Source organism: Acomys minous (genome assembly GCF_964271855.1).
Source record: "Acomys minous genome assembly, chromosome: 11".
Classification (NCBI taxonomy): Eukaryota; Metazoa; Chordata; class Mammalia; order Rodentia; family Muridae; genus Acomys; species Acomys minous.
Genome location: NC_140492.1, coordinates 116035171 through 116054784, shown reverse-complemented (window position 1 = coordinate 116054784; position 19614 = coordinate 116035171). Strand labels below are relative to the sequence as shown.

Below are 19614 nucleotides of genomic sequence, written 5' to 3'. Positions count from 1 at the left end.
TTCCCACGGAGTCAGAGCTCCCAAAATCTTGATGAGCTTTTCTTTAAAAGCAAAATATATAGGACTGAACTTCTTTTCTTTCAGTAGTTGTGAAGGGGACCAGAATTCTCTACCAATATCAAACAAAAAATGCAATTTTTAAATGCAGAAGAATCTCCTCATTCCACACCGAACTGTTTCTGTATTTATCTTTGTTAGGATGTATACAGGGGAAAACGTAGGCTGGGGGAAGGGGAAAGAAAGATGTTTTCTATTTTTGGACTCTGCAAGCTTCCATACATTTTGCCAGAAGCTGTTTAATGTCTTGAGCAACTATAACGATGACTGTTTACATGTAGCCTCTTTCGTAATCTAAATGGCAACGTGAAATAAGAATCCAACGTCCAACCTATTTGCTGTTACTCTGGTCACTGAACACTATAGTTTGTCTCCCCAAACATTTAATTTTGGTTGTGGGTGGTCCATGTTCATGTGTCAGGTGTAATTATTATTTTAAAATAAAACAAAAAAGATACCTAGTTTTTCTAGAGATGCATTACATTAGAGCTCTCAGAGTCAGTTACCAATTAAACTCTAACATACAGAATCCAACCACAAAAAAGTATACATTTAAAAAACCCCATTTGTAACAAAGCAAGTTGAAAGAATACCACGAAATGCAACTATACTTATAACCCAGAGCACTGTGCTTCTGCATTTCTCTCGAAATAACAACTTTTCAAAGAAATTACCATTTATGACATTTGTAGGATTATATTGTGGGAAGATTCTCAAAAGCTGATTTTTAAATAACTAATTAATCTTTAATAACAATACTTTAAAGAACTGATTTGCACTGGCCAGGAGTCAGCACAAAGAAGTTAGAAGAGGATTAAAATCATCAGCCTTGTTAGAGGTTAAATTTTAGTGAAAACAAAAACCAAAAACGTATTTGGTAAGTTTTTTTGCTTGTACCAAAATACTGTATCCAAACAATAAAAATAAACAGACTTTTCCAAACAAGAAAAAAGATAAGACTGCAGCATCAATATAGTCTTAGAGTTGTCCTTTAAAAAATATTTAGAACAAATAATGTTTTCTACATTTTTAAAAAATCACTACAGACACTGCAAATAAGGCTTATGTGTTTATTTAGTGAAATACAAAGTGTGGGTGAGTGGTACACTTATTTACTGCTTTCTATACCTGCTCTAAGAAAATGAATTTCGCTGTGGTTATATTATGGAACCTTCTAGAACACTTTAAATTTACAGAAGACAAGCTTTATTTGGTTTTGTAAAGGCTAGATCATACAGTTTGAACAGGTTTCAATATATCGTTACACATATCCCAGGATATATTTGTTCAGTTTATGGCCCTGGGAGACTTGTACTTCATACCAAATTCCTTTGTGGTTTCTTTTGGGAGAGAAGTATTCTGTGGGACTTACAAAGGGATCTGGTATATTCAGATAGCCTTTCTTTCATTTGCCATTGTGACCTGTGGCCAGCCATCATCAGTAAAAGACAAGGTTACTTTAAAAAAAATCTAACAGTTCATTTTCCTTCTTTTGGTATATTCTTGGTGATGCAATAAGGCAATGAAAGAGAATTTGGCTTTCTATATTTTAGGTAAGGAAGCCTCAGGACTGATATGTATTAGCAAATGATAACAGATATCCATTCCTTGAGCTATAGCAGAACCTTGCCATAGCCATCACTGATGGTTCTTATTGCAGAAGTGTAAATTAGGTCAACTGAGACCACATTGGGGCACCTATTCTCCTTCCTTGATCTCACCTCCTATTTCTAAAGTGTTTGCCAAGTTTGTATAACACTTTGTCATGAACATGCATATGGTGCAAGAGAGAGAGAGAGAGAGAGAGAGAGAGAGAGAGAGAGAGAGAGAGAGAGAGGAGAGTGAGAGACAGAGAGAAGGTAAATCAGAGGGCAGCACTGAGGATACTCTTTAAAACCCCAAAAGATATTTAACATCCTATTAAATAAATAACTTAGAAAGAAACAGAGAGGGGTGGAGGCAGGATGCACAAGCATGACCATACTATTTGTACTGTTAGAACAGTTTCACACTAATATGTTTATATTTGTCAATCTGATCCAATTCTTCCATGGTGCCACACCCAAAGCTCCTTTGGTTGTGCATATGATACGACCCAAATGCTTTCCAGTAAATGCTTGCGTGTCTTACTGCCCATTGAATCATCAGGCTTGAATGAGCAACGAAAGTCTTTGATATGTGTTCATATTCCATAAATAACTTTCTCAAAGATCATTCAACAGAGTGGTCCATGTCCCTTAAGTCCTATCTCAGAAGTTCAAAAAGCAAAAACTTAAAAAAAAAAAACAGCCACAATGTTGTTCACTTGAGGATAACTTTCATCCCATTTGATTTGCCTCCATCTTGGTTATAAGGCATGACACAGAGCTAGCGAAAAGAACTTCGTATGTCAGCAGTGAGTAAAAAAAAACAAAAAACAAAATCCAAAGCCCTCCTTCCTTTAAACAAGCTGAACTCTGTGATACATCTTTGCCTCTTGCACTACAGTCTTCGGTGAGGATACTGACAGTTCCTGGCCAAAGAGTCTTTGGTTGTACCGCATCCATCTGCAGTCCCAGTGCCTTCTTCTATGAGTTGACCATCATCGGGAGGAAGTGAGCGGAGGTGTTTTTCCTCCGTGTTTTTTGTCCTCTCCTGGGAGCTCCTTTCCCGTTCAATGCCACATACATTTGCCTGCCGTTGTGCTGCCAGTTAAAGGATGCATAGGTGTTGTATCCATTTTCCTCTATCCTCTCTTTGAGCTTACAGTCATTGTTAAATTCTTTCTGCAAAGAAAGAACAGTTAATTGATTCATGTGGTGACGGTACTTGATTCCATATGATACAGACCATAATATTATCTACACACCATTGTCTTGTTTATAGCTGCCATTTTTACATAAGTGGCTCACTTTGTATACAATGCCAACAATGGAAGAGTCCAAAATCCTAACCACGAAACAAACTCTGTGTTTGGAAACACATGACTCATCTTTGATTAATCACCACAGTGTGTCCTCTGGCCCTTTAAAACACTGATGTGTTTTGAATAAAATGGGGTTTAAATGCCTAGAATGATTGTCAGGAAGTAGACATCACAATAATAGTAGTTATGATGAAACATCTATAGAGGACAGTGTTATAATATTGTCTTTCACAGTGTTAGCTATAGATCCTGTATGAAAAATGCAATCCCCAGGAATACGGGCTCATCAAATTTACCAAAAACCAGCTCAAGAAATGTTTTAGAGCCAAGATATAGAAATTGTCTTGTTGTAGGATTGGAGATGTAGCTCACTTGGTAGAGTTCTTATATAAAATGCATTAAGCCCTGAGATCTGTCTCTAGTACCTTCTCCATATACTGGGCATGGTGGCATTTGCCCATAATTCAAACATTTGGAATGTAGTGGCCAGTGGATCAGAAGTAAAGCTACATAGTGAGTTCCAGGCCAGCCTTTGCTATGGGAGACCCTATTTTTTTTTAAGCCTTGTTTTTGTCAACCATCATGTCAAAGTAAGTATGAATATAGTAATTGAAAATGCATTCAGATATCCTCACTGGGATATCCATCTGTCTCTACAGCATTTTGGCATTGTCCCAAGTAGCCAAGTTTTTTGAGAGTTTTGAAAGGTCAAGACTTTTTCTGTCATCTGTTTCCCAAATTCAGTATCTTATTCTGTAGTTAATATCAGACACGAAAACTAAAGAAATGTCCCCCTGCTCTTGATGCAAACTACAGCAACCAAGACCTGGATCTTCTGGGGGGTTCTCCACTTCTCATCTACCAAAAAGGCATTATGGTACATCTTTTATGGAAGCTGCAACTGGGCAATTTCTTTCACCTCAAGAATCTTTGTATTTTCTAATTTCAATTTAAAAAGTATTTACTCACCCTTTAAATTTATGTACTGTATAGATGTGTAAGCCTGTATTAGTTTGAGTGTATTGTATTCTAGCATGAGCCCACTTAGGTCAGAAGAGGGACTCTGGTCCCCTGAAACTTGAGTTACAGGCTGTTTATTTTTTCATTCTTGGAGTTGTATAGTAATGTTACATTAAAAATGTATCAGTTCCTCCTAAGATGGCTAATAAAAGACACAGAGTCTGAAGCGTACTTTAAAGCTGCCAGTACTACACTGGGCAGAATCTAAACTGATACAAATCTACTCCTAAAACTGGCATAAACAACTACTCTAAACCTCATATCATACATATACCCCAAGAATTTTCCGCTATGGTGATCCTCCAGCCATTTCTCTCCCTCTGTCCTCCTCAACTGTAAACCATCTTCCTCTCCCAACTGTCCGTCCTTACTCTCCCCACGCCAGGAAGCCCCGCCTTCCACCTCCTCTCCTTCTGCCCAGTTGATGGGCTAAACAGTGTTTTATTGACAGTCGTTACGTCCATTCAAGACATTCCTCCACATAGTGTGATTTTTCTCATCTTTAAAATACTAGTAAATGTAAAATCCACACAGTGATATGATAGAAATTAAGAAGAAAAGATAAATCATCTAATATAGTTGTTTTAGTAAAAATTTAAAAGTCTGTATTGAAAGTTTAAATCTTTTTATGAACTTACTTAAGTTTTTTTTTCTTATTTATGTCTCTGCAACTATATGGATTTCAAGCAACATTGTTGTGTCTCACATTTATTAAAAGGGTATACAGTTTAAAGAGGAAAGGCAGAGGACATCAGGACAGATCACTGGTCAAGACACTAGCCTCAAAGTTTCATCCCCAGAAACTACAAGGGACTATTTTAGGAAATTCCTTATTGGATGCTTAGTTTTCCTCCCCAAAATGAATTTAAAGAGTAATATTTCTTAAAATGACATGTGCTTGATTCATCTTCTCATCTCAGGTGTTTTGACACTTGGGATATAACTCAGATGTGGCATAGCTACTCTGGAGGAAGTCTAGTGTTCATGACATATAGGCAAATCAAATGCACTAATGTTTAAGAAATCTAGGATGTATGCCCAGCAGGGGCATTACTCTCTGCTGGCTAGCTTTCATAGTATTGGAAGGTGCTAGGCAGGCTGCTGGGGAAAAGCCATCAGTAGATTTCCTGTCTGTGAACTCTGTGAATTATAATAATTACTAGTTTGGCAAGAGATGCTCATGGGAGCAATAGTGGTACAAATATTATGAGCATAACCACTACTTTCTGATTTCTGGTACTGTAAGTCTTGGCTAAGGGATTTGTAGCTGGGGAGTTCACAGGCCCATGAGTGTACCTACTGCTATCATTTTGCTAAATGGACATAGCATCAAATTTTCCTATGATTGTGAGAGTCAGAGGTCAGAAGGAGTTGGAGAAAAGAGTGACTGCTGGGCATCACAGGACTGCTGAACTCATGAACCCACAGGGGGTCTAGCGATCTACAAAGATCAAGCCAGTCAACATGGAGTAGGAAAGAGTTAATGGGCCTTCACTCCTGACTTGAGGTACTAAGAACAGATGAAGAGATGACAGCTTCAAGGGAGGAGAGTCAGTTTACATTAACAGTGTAGACACCCGTCAGTCTATCACACTCCACTAGATGACTATACACCTAGGAATGTATAAACAGCATAAAATTGAACCCATGAGTTATTTTTGTAAAAAAAAAAAAAAGCTGGTACCAAATTGGACAGAGGAGATAAAGAAGCTGAAGGCGTATCTTGAAGGATCCAGTGGAGGAAACTGGTCATGATTATGATCAAAACACATTGTATGAAATTCTTAAGGAATTAATAACAATATTTTAAAAGAATTAGGTAAAGCAAGAGCCCAAAGTAACTTGGAGTGGATTAAAGAAAGGTTTTGAATTTCAGTGCTCATCTGGGACATTTATTTGATTTTTGAATCATGGTACTTGAAGGCCAGACTAATTCGTCATCAAGACTTTCTCAGTACTATCATTCTAGAGAAATGTAGGATAGTATTGCTCAAAGAATGACTACTGAATTTGAAAGAAATTTAGACATTCCCCCCAAAATGAACAGAAGGCAGTGTTCAAAGAGAATAGATACAGAGACAGTTTCACAAATCACTCAGGTGTTTGCTCAGCAGAGATTCTTCCAGGCGGGCTTATAGAATTAATATAAATTATTTGACAGATGATAATGATGATGATGATGATGATGATGATGATGATGATGATGATGATGATAAAAGGAATCACAAAATGTTGTCTCCTGGCACACAGGCTTATGCTAGTATGTAACCGTGATTTCTAACAGTTGTTAAGTGGGCTAGAAGCAGAGAGGATGTTTTCTAATGGGAAGCTACTGGGGAGGTAGGTTAGTTTGTGCATTATAATGCTCTGGAACTGCGTAGCTCTACATGCTGTGTGTATGGTGGGAGAGAAGACCAGCCTGGTCTTCTTGAAGATCACAACCTGCTAGTACAAAGTTGGCGTCAAACACACTAATGATAGAAGCATCAGATGATGGTCATTTTAGTTAGTGAGCCTCTCTAGGTAATGTGGTTATGTGGTAGATGTACCCTGACGACAAGTTCAGACGAAGGTTGAATGGAGAGACTCACAAAGACTATAGCTCAAAAATAGGTTTGTCAGCACAGAAGGAAATGGGGAAACGATAAGAAAATATCACACTTTTCTTTATGTCACAGTTCATTTGAGTGTGGGTTGTTAATCTCTTGACACCACATTTTAAAATAAACATGGTTTACCATTAAAATTGGTTGAGTCATTCCTCACAATTTAAATTGTGCACATTTACTTTCTTAAGCTAATTTGGGTTATCTGGCTCTGTATTATGCTGACTTTGGCTACATGTGTACTTCAGCCCCTCTTCAAAGAATATATAAATACACAGGATATACCTACTGACTCTGACACAGTGGATCCAGAAGGGACTGGGGCTACTTTTGTTGGCATTTTTAAAAGACAAGGATACTTCTCTTTGTGATCAAATTAGCTTTGAGCTCATGGGCTCAAGTCAATTTCCTTCCCAAACCATCAGTACCTGGGGATGAACAAGCAGGCCACACCTGGATTCAGACATGTTTCGGATACTGTATGTTTGTTTGTTTTTACTTTTAAAATGATTTATTTATTGTGTATGGATGTTTGGTCTTTGTGTTTTTCTGTATACCTACATGCCTGGCACCTAATGCTGCTAGCAGAATAGTTTAAGGCCAAGAACAGGAGTTCCCTATGGTTGTGAGCCAACTTGTGGTGTTAAAAACTAAACTTCAGTCCTCTGCAAGAGCAGCAAGTGCTTAACCACCGAGCAATCATCTCTCCCTACTTACAGTATTTGTGAAAAAAATTTTTAAGCAGATTTGTTGTTGTTGGTGGTGGTGGTGGTGATAGTGTGGATGTATGAGTGTGTATGAGTCTGTGTGTTTGTGTGTGTGTATGACTGTGTGTATGGGCACAGGTATGTTTGTGTAGGTGTGTGAGTATATGACTGTGTATGAGTGTGTGTGAGCATATGTGTGTGTGGGGTGGTATATATGAATGTGTATGAGTATGTGTTTGTGTTTTTTTGTGTATATGTGTGTATATGTGTGTATATATTTGTGTGTGTGTGAATGAATGTGCATGAGTGCATGTGTGTATATGTTTATATATTAGCGTGTGTTTGAGTGTATGTGGTATGAATAAGTGTGTATAAGTGTGTGTGTGTGTGTGTGTGTGTGTGTGTGTGTGTGTGTGTGTGTGTGTGTTTGGGTATACATGTGGAAAACAGGACAACTTGTGGGAGTCATCCTTGTCCTACCATTTGGGTTCTGGAGAGTAAACTCAGGCTGTTAGATTTGGAGCAAGCACGTTTACTTGCTGGGCCATCTGGGAAGATCTTCAAACATGTTTAATAAAAACAAAAGCAAAACACTATCTCCTCAAAAGTGGTAAGCATTTAAAACCTTAAATGGAGCTATTCTTAAAGCTGTTCTATCACTTTTTTTTAGGCTCCGCGGTGTAATAATAGGCAATGAAGAAATTGAATTAAAATTCCTGTGGCCTTCATACTTTTAAGTATTTATTCTGATGTGATTGGCTTGTCATTTAACAGTAGGCCTGATATGAATAGAAGACAAACCTAAGCCATTTCTGGATTGGTGGTTCTCAACTCACAACTGGCAGTGTAGACAGTACTTGCTACCGCATTAACTGTATACATTCTTAGACATTACCTTAGACTGAGTAAGACAGTCTGGGCCTGCCTGGGTTCCATCATTATGTTGTTTTCAGAAACTTCCTATTGATTTTGAGGCTTACTCTGGTTTAAGACCTACTGGTTACCCTCATGCTAATCAAAAAAGGAGATTTGCATATTTCAAGTTAAAATTTTGATACTATGGAAAATGTAAGAATGCACAATTTCTGGCTAGAAAAACAAGTTTAGTTAAAGTACCTGTTTCATATGTTTTGTTTCTGTCCACTTATATTACTATATATCCTCCAACAATACAATTAAAATTTTAATTTAAAAAGATAGCTTATATTCCTTAATAATGGAACTTAGAAAAATAAGTTTATTTAGTATGACTTTGGTAAAGGCTGGGATCCAAACTATAAAACAGATCCATAATCACTAATTGCCCTGCTTGGATAATCCTTCAAGTGGCAAGTAAGTGATTAAAGCAGAGTCCTGACAGTGTCACAAAGCTACTACACTATCAATCATCTTCTCTTACAATAATAATGAATTATTCTGTAACTATTTTATATTTGTTGACATTTTCCCCTATATACCATACAATGCTTGAATTCAAGGTTCTCTGTGTGTATGTGTGTGTACGTGTGCAAACACATGAATTAAGGAATTGGTTTACTCTGTTTGGAAACAACTTCTCCTCTGTACCCCAGGTTAGTTTAGAATTTGTAAATTTCCTACCTCAGCCTTTCAAGTGCTGTGATCACAGTTGTACACCACCGTGTGTGACTCTATAGTTTTTCTTATGCATCTATGGGAGGTAGGCCATATTTGACATGTAGCAGACAGCCATGTTTTTAACTAACCATTTCTTCCTAAAAAAAAATCTAAATAGCATAATTGTTATGCTGTATATAAATCTCTTTTAATTATGATTGTTGTTTTAATTCTAAATAACTATTATTTTGTGTGAGATTTAATCAAATAGATTTGTTCTAAATGAATTGGACTTGAGTTTGAAGAGGTCGTAATCAAAGTACTTAACACTTGTGGAGAACACATAGCAATCTACTCAAGGCCCCATGCGGACTCTACTCAACAGTGTCCTTTATTGTTACACATACATTTTTTTTAGATAGCAGACCCTACTGTGAAGATAGTGCTTAGTCTTTACATAATATCTATAATGTTCATGCATAGGTAAGTGCAATTCTAGGATTCACTGAATAGCCTGGAAAACTATGAATCTCATGATCTGTTTCCCCATTTATGATTAAAACAGAATGGACAGTGTCTGTGCCCTAGTTTTCTTTTCAGCTGTGGCAGATACTAATAATACACGAGGTTTCATTCATCTAAGTTCCTTGTTTTAAGTGATTCTTCCCGGTTATCCTCTCCAGTCCTACAAATGCTGACAATAACCTGTGCAGTAGACTGATGGCCAAACAATCCAGGAGACTGTGGAGTTGACGCTGATGTGCCAGACCTTGAGATGCTCTGAATACTATTAGTAATGACTGAAGGACCACAAAGCCATTCAATATCTCCTCTAGGGAACCAGACAAATCTCTGGTACCAACAGGGCAGCGTGTTTTGAAAACAACATCGGCCTACTTACTGAGCCATAGAGTTTCCCCTTCCTGTTCATGGCTAAGTAATAGTTGCTGTTGATGGCTTTGACGGCAACGACTCCAATTTCCACCGATGTTATCTCCAGGATACCTAAAACACACAATTACAAAGGCAAGTTGTAAAGCATCGTCTGTGCTAAGTTGGGAGAAGGTAAAAATCAAAATAAATGATAAAGTAATTTTATATTATCTTCAAAGCAAAAGGCAAACAATGGGATAACCAAACTAAGCCAAAACTGCGTGATCGTGTTCAAACCCCAGTGAGTACAGGAAACCAGTAGTAAGGCTTTGGGAGGCCCCCTCCATTTTTACTCAGGGAAATGTTTTAATTAAAATGCTTCCTTTGCATCCTCGACATTTTTCAACCCTATAAACATTGAAACTGCTCTACTCATCTTAGCCTAGATTTCACAAGAAACTTATCAGAGCCCACATCTGTATTGTGGTATTAAATTAAATCCACAGCATATGTCAATGATATGTCAGATTTACCTCAATCTGTAAAAACAACGGTAAACTATTTTTCCTTTGTAGCACATTTAGATAAACTAAATCCCTTGGCTGCGTTTCACTGATAAATTCATTTTGTGACCAATGTGTTGACATTCTGAGGGCACAGCGAGACTTGTCTCAGCATCCACACTGTCCCTTACAATAGCAGATACAGAAGTCCAGAGTAAAGGGTTTTTCTCTTTTCCTGAGCGGCAGTAGTAATCGACAGACAGGACCGTTTCCTCCAGTGAAAAAAGTTAGTTGGGTATATGTAACGATATTCTCGGGAAAGTCTGTAGGCAGATGTGGAAAGGGGCATTTAATACAGAATGCAAAGGCCTGCACTTTTTTTTTTTTTTTTTTGGCCTAAGAAGATCTCAAAACTAAAACTTCTTGTGTTATCACTCTTAATAGAGTTTGCTCAGACCGGATAGGCAGCACGGTGAGGCGAATGTGCCGTTGGGAGCTGGGGTGTATGCATTCGGCTCCTGGCTCCGCGTCTATTGGGAAAGGACTAGAGAAGTCACCAGATTGCTCCTCACCTCAGTGTCATCTGAAAAGTGGCCAACATATTAATATTTCTCATGTGAAGACAAACAAGACTGTAACACACAAAATGATTAGAATTTGCCTCAAGCTCAGGACTTCAGTTATTATTAGAGGCACGTTTTCCCCTACTAGTTTTGAGTTTTGGAACTTCCTCAAGAGGCTACAAAACGTTTCCATCGATCAGATAAACTCCCTTTGGCTTAGCCAGATGCTGTGGAAGGGAATCATAAGTTACCTGGTACTGTGTATCACCTGACAGTACAAACACCGTGTTTGATGTAGTACATAAGTGTGTCCTCAGATATTTTTCCCCAAGGGGAAAATGGCTTATATTCAGGACATGAATGGTTTCTCTCCTTTTCTTTCCTATGTCAGTCTACTGGAAGCTAGAAGACATACTAGAATTTTCCAACAGCAAAGTTGACATTAAGAGACTTGTGCTAGGTAACATGTAGCAAGGCCCTGTGTGGAGGAAGTGTCCGACCGCACCCAGCCCAGCCGTCATTAAGACAGCATCTCACTGTTTTGTGCGGTGTATATGGGATAATGTTCATGTCGTTCACTATCTCTTACCCTGTGCTGGATGTTACCCTCAGGGCACTCACACGCACGCTCAGTTGCATATTTTAAAAGTACTCTCTTGCAGTTCATTACTTTAATATCCATGGCTGTTGTTCAAGGAGGTACTGTCCTTCTCATTGTCAGTTACAGCTCAGAGAGTGGAAGATAAAGTTACATGGCTCGCACACAAGGTGATCATTAGGTCAGTCACGATGGCTCTCGACCCTAGTCCTGCGGCTTTCAGACTTCTTTTCTCTACTCTTCTGGCTATATTCACTTTTCTTTCTCTTTTCCCTTGCTACAGTGGGGTTCTGTAGAAACCACTTAACAATAAGGCTCACTAAAGCAACTTATTAAAATGCTATTCTCCTGAGGATGTTGGGGTGCCACTTGGGAAAATACCTGAGTTTCAGAGGACAAAAAACCAACCAAACAAAAAAACAAACAAAAACCAAAACCTAATAAACTTTGTGGCAAGGAGAAGATACCAACTAGACAGGAAGTGGCATTCTGATGTAATGCAGGACTGTTTGAGCTGCTGTGCCTGAAGAAGAAGGGGGTGCACAGTGTCGGGAAACTGAGGTATTCCACACGCATTCTGCCGAGACAGAAGATGGATGGAAAAGAGAGGCAGGAAGAATGGTTTTAACAAGGAGTAAAGCAGACGTTCTAAAGCCTAAGCAGTAGCCTGGAGCTGCGGTAGTGAGGACTAAGCTGAACAAAGGGAACAGCATGGCTGGTTATTTAGGGGAGTTTGTGGCATACACCAGGACACAGTCCACCTTCGTGTTTTACTTCAGATGGGAACTCGGTATTTAAAAGCTAGATTAAACACCCCTTTTTACTTTGCAGATAGTGTGGGCAAACATGTAAATATTTACTTTTAGGCACTTTAAAGTTGGCACGTTAAAGTGTACATATTTAAGTGCCATCGCACGATGCTTGACCGCGTATGTGTGCTGCTTGATGCTTATATCATGCCTGTATCTTCAAAAGAGATGTATTTTTGAAATACACACAAAAGCATACACTATACTATCTAAATAGAGAGAGGAAAGACTTAGATGAATTAATGCCTTTTTGAGTTCTAAAAATAACTGTTGGTTGTACCATAGGTCACTAAGTGATAATTTGAAAGATTTGTAGGTTACAGAGACTGCATTTATTGCAAGCCTCTGTGAATGTGCATGCTTCTTGGTGAGCAATCAAGCCTGCCTGTTTTTTCATATGTAATTTCTACAGTTTTGCTCTATTTGACCAAAATTATCAAGTTTGCCATTAAGGTTGTTTTTTGGAAAGGAACTCCAGAATTTTTTGAGCTTCATTAGATCAGCATCTATTAAATTTGTATGTGTTCACTTTGACTTAAAATGAAACGCCAGTTGAAAAGCTTCCTGCTAAAGTGAGGGAAGGGTATAGTGGGCCTCTCTTCGCCTTTCTTGCAACTTATATGCGGCTACAGTTACCTCAGATTTAAAAGCTATCAAACACTTTTGAGAGTCAAAGAGCTGGCTCAACGGTAATGACATGTACTACCAAGTCTGAGGACAATTACAATACTAGGTACTTTGATAGTTTGAATCAATACGCTGGAATATATCATGTTTAGTATAATTCCATGAGAATTTTAACCCTTTAAAGCTAAGTCTCTTGCTCTCTCACATGAATTGTTGAGTCCTAAACTGACCTACTGTACACAGACGTGGAAGAAGACCTTCGGTAGCTGTCACTTTTGAACTATATACATCAGAGCTTAGGTAGCCACTCTCAATAGTGTGGGGCCCATCATGGCTGTGCATTTGGCCTCCTAAGAAGCACCAAGAATCACTTTGGGTTTTATACTCCTTCATCATTCAATATTGTAATTCAAATCGTAATAGACACAATGATGTTCATACTATGCACTTCACATATAGTCATTGAAGGCCAAAAAGAATCAATGACTGTGCAAGGCAAAATGGAGCATTTCTGAAATCTAAATTTTTTAAATAGTAGTCATAGTTGTGAAATAATGAATTAATAAGTTTATATCTAAATAAAACAAAAATAAAAGTAAAAGAAAAATCAAAATGAATTCAAAGAATATGTTAATGAATTATAAGATGTATTTGATATCAGTTATAGATAGAGTATTGTAAATCTGAATGGCTTTTTTAGCTTTTAAATTTGTTCAACTATTCATTAATTTAATTATAAATAGAGTTTTGAACATGGTGTTTAAAGGGTTCTTTTTTCCATATAGGGTCTTTGTTTTAAGCAGTATTGATTTTTGGTCAACATAAGATAATGAAATAATACAACTATATTTAACCATTGAGCCATCTCTACAGCTCCCTTAAGTTAACTTAAAACATAACAAGTAGAACAAGTAGACTATGACAAAGGCCCCTCCTGAATCATCTACTTTTATATACGACTCAAATTCCCAATTAATTTAACAAAATAAATCAAAGTTAAGCATTGTGTCATTTACATACCAAAATACTTAGGAGACATATCTTGTCTTGAATATTGTTAATTTGATGTTTGAATACAAAGCCTCTCCTCTTTCTGTGTTGTTAGGCTTTACTGATTGAAACTGTCACTAGTAATATACGAAAGGCTTAGATAGAGTTGTGAGGGTGAGGTGGGTTTCTAGGATGACATTTGTAGCTAAATAAACAGTGACACCCAAGGGCGAGGTAGGTTTTTAAGACAGAGTTCACTGCTACATGTGGAAAGAGACCTGAGCTAACGTGTTCTTCACCATGTGAGGCCATCTGCCCTGTGAGACTTTTCTGGATGTCCTTATCTTGATATTGAACTTTCTGTTCTCCAAAATGGGAAGTCAAATAAACCCCCGTATCCTTACAGGGTACGCAGTGTTGGGTATTTTGTTATAGCTACAGAAAAGATGCTAAGACAGTCCTTATCTGTTCTTCCTTTTAAAAAGCTCGGTCTCCTTTATCACAAAGCTGAGCTCAGTTTCTAGGGCGCTTCTCCCAATTACTGTGACTGTCAGTACAACCGCCTATTGTCTGGAGCTGGTAGCCAGTGTTGCTGTTTTCACCTTGATCATCACACGGTAATAAAAAAATTCATACAGAGACTACAGAGTAAAAAATCTCACCCAAATCATGAATGTTATCTGTCACCAAAATATTTCACAAATATTTGATTTTTTAAAAAGATAGAAAGGATTATTGCAGGCTACTTGAGAAGGGGAGCTAGGCACGTTACTGGATGTTAGTTTACAACCAGTTTAAACCTGTCTAGGTTTTTAATCATAATAAAATATCATTTATTTTGTAGTCACATCTGTAATACTAGAGTGCAAGGACTCCAAAACTGACTTTCCGTAGAAAAACAATGAGAACACATTTTTGCCCTGTCTGAGATAGCATATTTGATTACTTCAACAATTTAGCTTAACTTCTTTTGAAAGAATGTCTAAGTAATTGCCACGCTGAGTATAGCTAAAATAATGTAACATGCATGGTACTGATTTTGTTTTTGTTAGCTTCTCCTTCCCTTAATTCACTATTCTCCTCACCACATGTTTTCAAGGGGAGTGCAAGGTCACATGCGAGGTCAAGAGATTTGCCAAGGCACTTAGTATGAACGGAAGGAAGAGTTGTGGAACCCCAGAGCTTGGCTTTCCGTGTCTGATGCTGGATAGCTAAGTGATGCGGTGAGTCAGTTATACTCCTGCAGTCTTTTGTTGTTGTTGTTGTTGTTGTTAATTGTGACAAACTGCTCGTAGCTCGTAGGGTTGTGTGGTATTTCAGGAAAGGGCTATTACATTTGTGGCCCATCAGCTGAATCACAATGGTGCCGAGTTAACCAGTCTACCCTAGCGGGTCCCCTAGTCAAACCTGCCTAGCAACCATCTGGAAGGTGTGTTGAAACGCAGATTGGTGGGTTTTTGCACTCTACAGATCTAGGCTGGGACCCTGGAATTAAATTTTCCAGCATGTTGGTTTTCAGGCAGTGTTGGCTCTGTTAGTCCAAGGACCACCCACTGCTCTGTACATTACAACTAAGAGGCAGGCGGGGGAACAGCTTTAATGCACACACACACACACACACACACACACACACACACACACACACACACACACAAACCAACGCAAAAACATGTGTAGAGGAGCAGAACCAAAGCAGGAAGAGATGCAAATCGTGGCCACAGTTAATATGCCTCGCAAGAGCTTTTGATGGACGTGGAGGAGAAGAGAGTTTTCTTCTGCATAGCAGGTATGGGGTTCTTGACAGCTACATAACTGTCAAAACATGAATATGGGGCATATGTGCTATGTATGTATCATTTCTTTGATCACATTTTTAAAGTCTCGAAGTGATATTATTGTCAGAGGGTTAGAGAACAGCTCAGCGGTTAGAAGCATGCACTGCTCTCGCAGAGGGCTGGGGAAACGAAATTCCTTCTTCTAGCCTCTGTGGGCACCAGACATGCACATGGCACACATAACATACATGCAGATGAAACATGCATGCACATAAAATAAAAATGAATCTTTTATTAAAGATATTATTATCATATTATCATTTGTTTTCTGTGAAATTGGAGTGTAGAGACATTAAAGGAAATTTAAGAGACTTAAACAACTTTTATGGACATTACCAAGAGATTATTATTTGTATTGACAGTCTGTGGATTAAAGGCCTGGGTGTTGCCTTTAAGGATATGCTCATGGCTGGGAAGCTGATTCAGTGCAAAAGGGATTCATTTTATACCTGGGCTTTCAACCCAGGGTTTCAGGAATATCCTTTTTCTAGAATGAGTTTGTCTTTCAAAGAAAGCCAGCACAGTGGTATAATGATTAGCCTAGGTCTGGGCTTTTTGGTACACATGGGCTTCCTGCACAGCATAACGCAGGCCAGCTATTTAGTTTTTCTGTCTCCCATAGTCATTTCAGAGACCATTGACCTCTACTTAGAATAACAGATAGAAAATGAATCCCAAATCATTACTAATGTTCCACTAGGAAATATGTATTTCCTAATTTGGTAAAGACCAACTGACTTCTCCCATTCCCACTTAGTAACTCAGGATATAGGATAAACTCAGCAATCAGCTTGATCTTTTTTTCAATTAAACTTTTAAAAAAATTTACATACACATTTAGATTATTACACATATGTACAATAAACTACCTATAGCAAGAGTAACCATGACACAATCAGGAATTATATAAATGTTACATTCTTAGTGTTTTCGCTGTTTGCATTTGACCTGATGGATGAAATTGGAGACCAATCCCAAAGCAGTTATAAATTTAAGGCTGCATTTGCCAGGCAATGGAGGCAGAGGCAAATGGATCTCTGTGAGTTCAAGCCAGCCTGGTCTATAGAGCTAGTTCCAGCTAAGCCAGGGTTAAAGAGAGAAAGCTTGTCTCAAAAAAACCAAAAACCAAAACCCAGCAAAACCCATCCCAACCAACAACCAACCAAACGACCAAACAAACAACTAACAATTTATTTAATTAACTGGTAATTTGGTAATTTGAAGACAAAATTAAGCATTTGGTCCGGGGCTATGACTCAGTGTTGGAGTGTGCCTAGTATGTGCAAGGCCTTGTGTCCCACATCAAATGCTCATGTGTAACTTTAAATGATTAACCCACTCTCACTGACCTAGTATTTTAAAATGCCAGAAATTCACAATGGAATCCAAACAAGTTTCACTCACTTGTTGAATTCTGTTTAAGACGGTTCTTACTGATTTTGTTTGTTGTTTTGTTTTGTTTGTTTGTTTGTTTGTTTTGAGGCAAGATTTCTTTGTGCATCTTGGATGTCCTGGAAATTAGTCTGTAAACCAGAGTGACCTTGAACTCACAATGATCCCCCTGCCTCTGCCTCCTGACTGCTGGGATTAAAGGCCTGCCTGTGCCACCCCTACCTGGCTTCTTCCTTCATTTTTATTACAAATAAAATATGATTCCAGGTCTTTATACTGATCACAGGTCATCAAATACTTGGAGTTAGTGACCTAATGTGTCTTTTCAGAATATCAGCTTCATATTTTCCAGCTTTTTCCCCCCTCACTAGTTGTTCTATTATCCTTTGCACTGCTGTGACAAATACTCTGACAGAAAGCGACTTTGGGGAGTTTTATTTGGCTTAGGATTGCAGGTTATAAACTGTGGTTTCAGGGAAGTCCAGGAAGGATCTCAAGCAGATGGTCCCATCACACCCACAGTTGAGAGTAAAGAAATAAATGCATCCTTGTTTTCCCTCTCTTCTCTCCTATTACTGCTGAGGAGCTCCCAGTCTAGGCTCTGGGGACCATCAACTTAGCACAATCGGCATCAATTATCAATTAGTATCTTCCCACAGACTTGTTCACAGGCCAGCATGATCTAAGTAATACTTTATTAAAACTCTCTCCCTAGTAAAGATTAGAAAAAACAAAACAAGCCAACAAAAAACCCCAACCTTATCCTTACCTGAATATGTATATACAAATGAATATCTGAATCTGGAACACAATGTATCAATTTTGCAAGTGTTGCGTTTTGATACATTAACTTCTGTTAGTATCTATTGCCCCACAAAGGCAGAAATGGTGGTGTTACCAGGCCCAGGATTCACTGACGGTTCTTTGTAATCACCCAAGTAAGTCCTGATATATGTACCTCACAAACCAGGAGAGGATTCGATGGCCAGCCCAGGTAAATTAACTGCCCAGAAGGGTTTGTTTATGATTGACAGTTGATCCCGGTTTGAGATGGGATCACGTGGGGTGTGGTGGGGTGGGGTGTGGGTACACAAAGTGCAGGTGTTCAGAGCTGCGGGTAGTTCCAGAAGGGCCCATTCAAATGGTGTCAGTCAAAGCTATGAACAAGGAAGTGAGTAATATTTTTTCCTAGAGAAGTTTTGCTTCAATACCTGAAGATATATTTGTATAAAGTCAAATAAAACTCCTGGTTAATCCTCCCATTTTCTTTATTGGATAAAAATTCCTCAAACAATGCTACACAATCAGAAATCTTGGTTGCTTTGTTCCTATGTTTTCTTTCTTTCTTTCTTTCTTTCTTTCTTTCTTTCTTTCTTTCTTTCTTTCTATCTTTCCTTCTTTTTAAGCCAGGATGTCCTAGACCCACCTCACAAGTGATTACAGCCCTGTTATTGTCGATTAGCGCATTTCACATTGTGGAGTGCACTGAGGGAATTCATAAGTGATGAAGGTCTTTCCAAAACACTGAAAAAAAAAAAAAAAGGCTGCTACTCTGCACAGGAAGTGGCTTCTCCAGCTCACTCACTCTGGCACTATTACTTCCAGGGGAATCAGTACATAACTCATGATATTATAGCTGTGTTCTGCATTAGTGGAAACCAAAGAACTCCTTAAAGTTGGATCCTACTGCAGTAAGGAGGCCGTAGCAAACATTAATTCTCATCTATTTTGCATGTCCTAAAAATCAAGTTCTAAGTTATTTTTCAGAAATCTGTGTGCAATCAAATCTAATTTAAGGCATGAACTTCACAGCCTCAAAATGAGTAAAACATCACTAAATAAAAAAAGACTAGGTTTTTTTTTTTAATATGAAGGGCTGAGGGTATTTAAAACTGCAGGAGGGTTAGAGTTTAACACACGGTAAAATCGGAGAAGAGCTTGAAGCGATGTAGACACCGTCTGCTTCATATCCCTTCTCTTCTACAAGAGATGACACCAGGGGATCCAGAGAGATTGGGGAGCTTATCCCAGCACCTGTAGAAAGGTCACTCAGGACCAGAAGTAAATCCTGAGTCTATATTCTTCCCAAGGCTCCTGTAAACATTTATAAACTGTTGGCAGCCAGGCAAAGACTTTATATCGACCTTATGTTTTATAGACTAATTCATCTTGTTCATTACACAGAAACAATTCAGTGTATTTGACTCTGGCCACTGCTTTTTATTTATAAATGGGGAAAAAATTAAAGTTAACACAGAGGGTTAGATAAATTACTGCATGGAATATTCCAATAAATTATTATTAAGTTAATATAGATATTTATTTTAAAGATAGTCCAATAAAATGTCTACCATATTTATTATGTTACTTTCATAACATACCTAATTATAATATGGTATTCTTTTTTTTTCTTTTCAACTTAATTAAAAGGAAAATGAGCCATTGGGCCATATCTTGATTTTTCCCTCCACAAGAAAGTCTTATTTGTTGTGTTGAAGGGTTCATAAATCAGGTAAACATGGGTGTCTCCAAGTAGTAAAATACTTAATATTGA

General features: G+C 38.1%; 1 protein-coding gene across 1 annotated transcript in view; it reads right to left on the bottom strand.

The window, feature by feature from the left end:
* Positions 1-1801: 1801 nt before the first annotated feature.
* FGF10 (fibroblast growth factor 10) overlaps positions 1802-19614 on the bottom strand; it is an 80023-nt gene continuing 62210 nt past the window's right edge. Inside the window, exons 2-3 of the mRNA XM_084802594.1 lie at positions 9772-9875; positions 1802-2822 (exon numbers count right to left, since the gene is read on the bottom strand). Of these exons, the coding sequence (XP_084658720.1) occupies positions 2625-2822; positions 9772-9875 (302 nt within the window). The 3' untranslated portion in view covers positions 1802-2624. The remainder of the gene's footprint in view (positions 2823-9771; positions 9876-19614) is intronic.